The sequence below is a fragment of the Salmo salar genome, unplaced genomic scaffold, assembly GCF_905237065.1.
Source record: "Salmo salar unplaced genomic scaffold, Ssal_v3.1, whole genome shotgun sequence".
Taxonomy (NCBI): Eukaryota; Metazoa; Chordata; class Actinopteri; order Salmoniformes; family Salmonidae; genus Salmo; species Salmo salar.
This window is the reverse complement of record NW_025548478.1, coordinates 31084-40247: the sequence shown is the minus strand read 5'-3', so window position 1 is coordinate 40247 and position 9164 is coordinate 31084. Positions and strand designations below refer to the sequence as shown.

Here is a 9164-nt window from a genome sequence, read left to right as displayed (position 1 = left end):
ATACTGTATTCTATACTATTCTACTGTATTTTAGTCTATGCCACTCTGACATTGCTCGTCCAAATATTTATATATTCTTAATTCCATTCCTTTACTTTAGATGTGTGTATTTGTTGTGAAGTTGTTACATATTATTGCACTGTTGTCCTTGAGTGGTCCAGCCAGAGCCCGGACTTGAACCCGATCAAACATCTCTGGAGAGACCTGAAAATAGTTGTGCAGCGATGCTCCCCATCCAACCTGACAGAGCTTGAGAGGATCTGCAGAGAAGAATGGGAGAAACTCCCCAAATACAGTTGTGCCAAGCTTCTAGCGTCATACCCAAGAAGACTCAAGGCTGTAATCGCTGCCAAAGGTGTTTCAACAAAGTACTGAGTTAAGGGTCTGAAACTTCCATGATTAGTAAGAATTAGGGTAGATTTATAGGACTATTGTTTTTATGATTCATACATACTTTCCTAACCCTAAAATGTACCTAAATAATCTACAAGATCAGAGTATTTTTAAATCTACCAGTTGGTGTTGAAACAGAGACGAATGATGACTTTCTTGAATTGATCCCTAGTTTCTGACTCCGTGTATTCTATTGAGTCCGTCAACAAAATTAGAATGAAAAGGTATTTAAAGGCACAACATTCTAATTAAAGGTATTACCGTATTTAAAAGAATGGCTTAAGATGAAATGGACTCTGAACCCTATTGAATGAAAACTCCATGACAAAATCTGTTGGCCAACAACTGTGAGGGTTTTCAGCCAGGTATCAACACATGCAGAGTGTGAGTAAGCAAGACATACATTCCTAAATGGGGATCGGCCCCAGTCTCCTGGTAAAACACCAGAACCCTCCCCCTACAGCATTTATGTTCATTTTGAGAAAGTAGCACTACAGTCTCCGGGTAAAAAACTACTTTTGGGTAAAAAAGACGCGACACCTGTCTATGAATTTGAGAGGTTACATTGATGCTCCAGATACTCAACTAGTCTAAAGCAGACCAGTTTTATTGCTTCTTTAATCATAACAACAGTTTTCAGCTGTGCTGACATAATTGCAAAAGGGTTTTCTAATGATCAATTAGCCTTTTAAAATGATAAACTTGGATTAACTAACACAACGTGCCATAGGAACACAGGAGTGATGGTGGCTGATAATGGGCCTCTGTACGCCTATGTAGATATTCCATTAATAATCATCTGTTTCCAGCTACAATAGTCATTTACAACATTAACAATGTCTACACTGTATTTCAGATCAATTTGATGTTATTTTAATGGACAAAAAATTGCTTTCTTTTAAAAACAAGGTTATTTCTAAGTGACCCCAAACTGTTGAACGGTAGTGTACATCTACATCCTCCCATGTTGCTGAACCACTGATCAATAACTCCCTATTACAGGAAAAACACTATTTCCATTGGTTGTTAGTACTGTACTGACCTCTCGTCCTCTGTCTCTCTCGTACTCTGCCTTGTGTATTTATCTTCAAAATATTCTTATAGTCCCGACATAGAACCAAATAGACTTCCCAAAAATAATATGGCATTTACTTTATTTCACATTTATTTAATCAGATATGTCAATTGAGAACCAATACGCATTTACAATGACAATCTGAATGAAGAAATACTAATATCAATCTATTTAATAATTAACATGTTTGAAATATCCCAATGATATAGTGAACAACATTTAGGGGTTTACACCTGCATTCAATCAATCTTAAGTTCATAATCAAAACATTTTTTTTTTACTCTTTTAATCCGATTTTCGACATGATCATGTCTTGAGCTGGGAAAAACATGTAGACCTATTTTTCAGTATGATTTCATTCATACAATATGATTTAATGTAGAATGAACAAAAACACAATTTCTCAATCAAAAACATAAGTCAGAACACAGCCTCTCTATTCTCTCGTGTGATTTCAGGTCCTCTGACTGGGAAAATGTATTTTCACAATGAGAGCAGTGGTATGTCTTCTCCTCCTGTGTATTAGTATGTTGGAAAGGCTTTTCTCCTGTGTGTGTTCTCTCATGCTTTTTCAAGCTCCCTAACCGGGTAAAACTCTTTTCACATCGGGAACATTTGTAAGGCTTTTCTCCTGAGTGTATTCTCTCATGCGCTTTCAGGCTCCCTCGATGGGTAAAACTATTTTCACTATTGGAACAGTGGTAAGGCTTTTCTCCTGTGTGTATTCTCTCATGCTCCTTCAGGCTCGCATACCACCTAAAATTCCTTCCACAGTGGGAACAGTGATAAGGCTTCTCTCCAGTGTGTCCCCTCTCATGTGGTTTCAGGCTCCCTAACTGAGTAAAACTCTTTACACCGTGGGAACAGTGGTACGGCTTCTCTCCAGAGTGTCTTCTCATATGTATTTTCAGGTTCCCTAACCCAGTAAATATCTTTCCACACTGAGAGCAGTGGTAGGTCTTCCTATCTTCTGTGTGTATTTCTTCATGTTGTTTCAGGTACCGTAACTGGGTAAACCTCTTTCCACACTGGGAACATTGGAAACTCTTTTCTCTTGTGTGTGTCCTCTCATGCTCTTTTAGGTTCCCTAACTTGGTAAAACTCTTTCCACAGTGGGAGCATTCGTAAGGGTTTTCTCCTGTATGCGTTCTCTCATGTACTTTCAGGTTCCTTAACCACTTAAAACTCTTTCCACACTGGGAACAGTGGTGTTGTCTCGCTGGTTTGGGCGTCTCTGGGTCTGGTTCCCCTGAAGGAGTCTCCCTGCTGTCAGAGTGAGAGTCTGGTCCCTCTCCTACCAAAGACAGAGTATTTAGTTAAATATTAAACAGAGAACTGAATTAAACCTCCATAAAATAAAACTGTCTTCCTGTGAGGCTAGATTCCTCAAAAACCTGAAGTCAGTTTTCAGAACATTACATAATTTAATAAAAACTTGGTGGCCGCCCTAATAATAATAATAATGTAGAACATAAAATCTAATCTTTCTCTCATGTTTATAGGCTGAGCAGAGCTCTACAATAGGGAAAGGGGGATACCTAGTCAACTGAATGGATTCAACTGAAATGTGTGTCCCGTATTTAACCCAACCCCTCTGAATCAGAGAGGTGTGGGGGGCTGCCTTAATAGACAGCCACGTCATCGGCAGCCAGGGAACAGTGGGTTAACTTCCTTGCTCAGGGGCAGAATGACAGCGTTTTTACCTTGTCAGCTCAGGGATTTGATCCAGCAACCTTTCGGTTACTGGCTCCTACCTGCCAGGCTACATAATGTCGTATTTTAGGCTGAGCAGAGCTCTATAATAATAGATAATGTCAAGTTTATAGGCTGAGCAGAGCTCTATAATAATAGATAATGTCATGTTTATAGGCTGAGCAGAGCTGTATAATAATAGATAATGTCAAGTTTATAGGCTGAGCAGAGCTCTATAATAATAAATAATGTCATGTTTATAGGCTGATCAGAGCTCTATAATAATAGATAATGTCATGTTTACAGGCTGAGCACAGCTCTATAATAATAGATAATGTCATGTTTACAGGCTGAGCAGAGCTCTATAATAATAGATAATGTCATGTTTATAGGCTGAGCAGAGCTCTATAATAATAGATCATGTTTATAGGCTGAGCAGAGCTCTATAATAATAGATCATGTTTATAGGCTGAGCACAGCGCTATAATAATAGATAATGTCATGTTTATAGGCTGAACAGAGCTCTATAATAATAGATAATGTTTATAGGCTGATCAGAGCTCTATAATAATAGATAATGTCATGTTTATAGGCTGAACAGAGCTCTATAATAATAGATAATGTCATGTTTATAGGCTGAGCAGAGCTCTATAATAATAGATAATGTCATGTTTATAGGCTGAACAGAGCTCTATAATAATAGATAATGTCATGTTTATAGGCTGATCAGAGCTCTATAATAATAGATAATGTCATGTCTTCAGGCTGATCAGAGCTCTATAATAATAGATAATGTCATGTTTATAGGCTGAGCAGAGCTCTATAATAATAGATAATGTCATGTTTACAGGCTGATCAGAGCTCTATAATAATAGATAATGTCATGTTTCCAGGCTGATCAGAGCTCTATAATAATAGATAATGTCATGTTTCCAGGCTGATCAGAGCTCTATAATAATAGATAATGTCATGTTTACAGGCTGATCAGAGCTCTATAATAATAGATAATGTCATGTTTACAGGCTGAGCAGAGCTCTATAATAATAGATAATGTCATGTTTATAGGCTGAACAGAGCTCTATAATAATAGATAATGTCATGTTTATAGGCTGAACAGAGCTCTATAATAATAGATCATGTCATGTTTATAGGCTGAACAGAGCTCTATAATAATAGATAATGTCATGTTTATAGGCTGATTAGAGCTCTATAATAATAGATCATGTTTATAGGCTGAGCAGAACTCTATAATAATAGATAATGTCATGTGTATAGGCTGATCAGAGCTCTATAATAATAGATAATGTCATGTTTATAGGCTGAACAGAGCTCTATAATAATAGATAATGTCATGTTTATAGGCTGATCAGAGCTCTATAATAATAGATAATGTCATGTTATAGGCTGATCAGAGCTCTATAATAATAGATAATGTCATGTTATAGGCTGAACAGAGCTCTTTAATAATAGATAATGTCATGTTATAGGCTGATCAGAGCTCTATAATAATAGATAATGTCATGTTATAGGCTGATCAGAGCTCTATAATAATAGATAATGTCATGTTATAGGCTGATCAGAGCTCTATAATAATAGATCATGTTATAGGCTGAACAGAGCTCTATAATAATAGATAATGTCATGTTTATAGGCTGAACAGAGCTCTATAATAATAGATCATGTTTATAGGCTGATCAGAGCTCTATAATAATAGATAATGTCATGTTTATAGGCTGATCAGAGCTCTTTAATAATAGATAATGTCATGTTATAGGCTGATCAGAGCTCTATAATAATAGATAATGTCATGTTTACAGGCTGATCAGAGCTCTATAATAATAGATAATGTCATGTTTATAGGCTGATCAGAGCTCTAGAATAATAGATAATGTCATGTTATAGGCTGATCAGAGCTCTATAATAATAGATAATGTCATGTTTATAGGCTGATCAGAGCTCTATAATAATAGATAATGTCATGTTATAGGCTGATCAGAGCTCTATAATAATAGATAATGTCATGTTATAGGCTGATCAGAGCTCTATAATAATAGATAATGTCATGTTTATAGGCTGAACAGAGCTCTATAATAATAGATAATGTCATGTTATAGGCTGAACAGAGCTCTATAATAATAGATAATGTCATGTTTATAGGCTGAACAGAGCTCTATAATAATAGATAATGTCATGTTTATAGGCTGAACAGAGCTCTATAATAATAGATAATGTCATGTTATAGGCTGATCAGAGCTCTATAATAATAGATAATGTCATGTTTATAGGCTGAGCAGAGCTCTATAATAATAGATAATGTCATGTTTATAGGCTGAACAGAGCTCTATAATAATAGATAATGTCATGTTTATAGGCTGAACAGAGCTCTATAATAATAGATAATGTCATGTTTATAGGCTGATCAGAGCTCTATAATAATAGATAATGTCATGTTTATAGGCTGAACAGAGCTCTATAATAATAGATAATGTCATGTTATAGGCTGATCAGAGCTCTATAATAATAGATCATGTTATAGGCTGATCAGAGCTCTATAATAATAGATAATGTCATGTTATAGGCTGAACAGAGCTCTATAATAATAGATAATGTCATGTTATAGGCTGATCAGAGCTCTATAATAATAGATAATGTCATGTTATAGGCTGATCAGAGCTCTATAATAATAGATCATGTTATAGGCTGAGCAGAGCTCTATAATAATAGATAATGTCATGTTATAGGCTGAACAGAGCTCTATAATAATAGATAATGTCATGTTTATAGGCTGATCAGAGCTCTATAATAATAGATAATGTCATGTTATAGGCTGAACAGAGCTCTATAATAATAGATAATGTCATGTTATAGGCTGATCAGAGCTCTATAATAATAGATAATGTCATGTTATAGGCTGAACAGAGCTCTATAATAATAGATAATGTCATGTTATAGGCTGATCAGAGCTCTATAATAATAGATAATGTCATGTTATAGGCTGATCAGAGCTCTTTAATAATAGATAATGTCATGTTATAGGCTGATCAGAGCTCTATAATAATAGATCATGTCATGTTATAGGCTGAGCAGAGCTCTATAATAATAGATAATGTCATGTTTATAGGCTGATCAGAGCTCTATAATAATAGATAATGTCATGTTATAGGCTGATCAGAGCTCTATAATAATAGATAATGTCATGTTATAGGCTGAGCAGAGCTCTATAATAATAGATAATGTCATGTTATAGGCTGATCAGAGCTCTATAATAATAGATAATGTCATGTTATAGGCTGAACAGAGCTCTATAATAATAGATAATGTCATGTTTATAGGCTGATCAGAGCTCTATAATAATAGATAATGTCATGTTTATAGGCTGAACAGAGCTCTATAATAATAGATAATGTCATGTTATAGGCTGATCAGAGCTCTATAATAATAGATAATGTCATGTTATAGGCTGTATTTGATCCAATGTAAATAACGTTTTGTTGGTGTCCCACTTCATCTCTAAAGTAATAATTACCATACTTTCTAAATGATAATTCTTTAGTTCAGCCTTTCCTTGAAATGGCTATTTTATTTTATGTTTTTTTGTAGACTTACAAACGTTTGCTAATATGTTCAGTCACCCCAAAACGCTTGTCCTTTTGCTAATATGTTCAGTCTCCCCATAACACATGTCCATTTCATGTCAATAATGCATCTTATTTTATGTATTTCTCCAACATTATTTAGAAATCTGCTTTTTGTTGGTATACACACTCCACACAAGGCCTACAATAGACACACATCAAAAGTTTCATTTATAACTTGTTTGCCATTCTGTGAGACAATTAAGTTGTGATTTTGTGGTGGGAGGGACTCTGATGGTATACACATGTTACAGTTAAGCAATAAGACCAGAGGAAGTGTGGTATATGGCCAATATAGCATGGGTAAAGACTGTCCTTATGCACGACGCAACACAGAGTACCTGGATACAGCCCTTAGCCGTGGTATATTGGCCATCTATCACTGAGGTGTCTTATTGCTATTATAAACTGGTTACCAACGTAATCAGAACAGTAAAAATACATGTTGTCATACCCATGGTATACGGCCTGATATACCACGGCTGTCAGCCAATCAGCATTCAGGGATTTAAAATGTAGCTTCAACATTATATTATAACATAAATTCCTATAGTACAGAACAACATTTTCAAGTATAGAATTTCAGTAGCATGCTGCTTTAAAACAACACATTCGTTCAAACCCTTTGCAGTTAGAGCCCGTTTTTAAGACAGTACTTACTGGTGGTAATCAGATCTCCTGACTCCTCTGTCAATATGACAGTTCTCTCTCCCTGTTTCCCCTCCTTCACTTCAAAAACTACATCCTCCTCTTTCACCTCTTCCTCTTCTTTTACTGTAACATCCTCCTCCTCTTTCACTCTGAACGCATCTTCTTCTTTCACTGAAACGTCTTTCTCTTCTTCTTTCACTGTAACAGCTTCACCCTCTACTTCTTGTTTTACTGTGACATCCTCCTCTTCCTTCTCCTCTTTCACGACAATGTTCAGCCCCAGAGCTTCTTTCTCCGTCCAGCAGACCTCCTCTTCTTTAACAGGAGGGGAGTAGTTTAGGGAGCTCATGTTCGGGGATGTTAGCTAGCTAGCTAGTTAGCATGAGCGACTAGTTTAGTGCTAGGCTAATTTATCAAGCCAGCTAGTTGACTAACAATGTACCTATAACATTTAAATGGGGGAAATTAACTAGATGTCAGAAGTATATTTAAAAAACAGAGGCAAATATGCACAGAAACAGTCTAAATGTTTCGGCTGTTGGCTACCGAGGTGGCTGACTAGATGTTGTTGAAGAAGTGTTCCGTCCACTAGATTATACGTCACGCTGCAGCATCGCCTGAAAGACGCACATCGCCGTCTGCTGACTGGAGGGAAACGCAGTTGTTGTTGCACACAAATGTATTTTTCATTCCTTTCATTAAATAATAATATTATATTGAGACGTTCAAAAAGAGCAGTGCATATTTTGAGTGAGAATTTAAAACATACTGTCCTTCACATCTGTATTTAAGGCAGTTTCATATTCATTCATTTAAAGAAACCCACTGGTCACACTGGTTGAATTATCTGTCAAAATAGGAACTCTGCAGCCTAGTTGAACAGTGATCTATGTTCTATTAATGCTGCTGGGAGCAAACTGGAGAGTAGCTAGAGGAAAACAAACCTAACTGCATGTCCAGGCCCTGGTATATCACCAGACTGTACAAACCTAACGGCATCCCCAGTCCCTGGTATATCATCAGACTGTACAAACCTAACTACATCCCCAGTCCCTGGTATATCATCAGACTGTACAAACCTAACTACATCCCCAGTCCCTGGTATATCACCAGACTGTACAAACCTAACGGCATCCCCAGTCCCTGGTATATCACCAGACTGTACAAACCTAACTACATCCCCAGTCCCTGGTATATCATCAGACTGCATACAAACCTAACTGTATCCCCAGTCCCTGGTATATCATCAGACTGTACAAACCTAACTACATCCCCAGTCCCTGGTATATCACCAGACTGTACAAACCTAACTGCATCCCCAGTCCCTGGTATATCACCAGACTGTACAAACCTAACTGCATCCCAGTCCCTGGTATATCACCAGACTGTACAAACCTAAGTGCATCCCCAGTCCCTGGTATATCACCAGACTGTACAAACCTAACTACATCCCCAGTCCCTGGTATATCACCAGACTGTACAAACCTAACTGCATCCCCAGTCCCTGGTATATCATCAGACTGTACAAACCTAACTGCATCCCCAGGCCCTGGTATATCACCAGACTGTACAAACCTAACTACATCCCCAGGCCCTGGTATATCACCAGACTGCATACAAACCTAACTGCATCCCCAGTCCCTGGTATATCACCAGACTGTACAAACCTAACTGCATCCCCAGACCCTGGTATATCACCAGACTGTACAAACTTAACT

General features: G+C 37.0%; 1 protein-coding gene across 1 annotated transcript; it reads right to left on the bottom strand.

Moving 5' to 3' along the window:
• Positions 1 to 1530: 1530 nt before the first annotated feature.
• On the bottom strand, positions 1531 to 8392 carry LOC123733090 (zinc finger protein 391-like). Its single transcript, XM_045712424.1, has 2 exons — positions 7456 to 8392; positions 1531 to 2762 (listed from the first exon to the last, which is right to left on the bottom strand). Exons 1-2 carry the CDS (start codon positions 7793 to 7795, stop codon positions 1876 to 1878), a joined length of 1227 nt encoding a protein of 408 aa, XP_045568380.1. The 5' UTR covers positions 7796 to 8392; the 3' UTR covers positions 1531 to 1875.
• Positions 8393 to 9164: the final 772 nt, after the last annotated feature.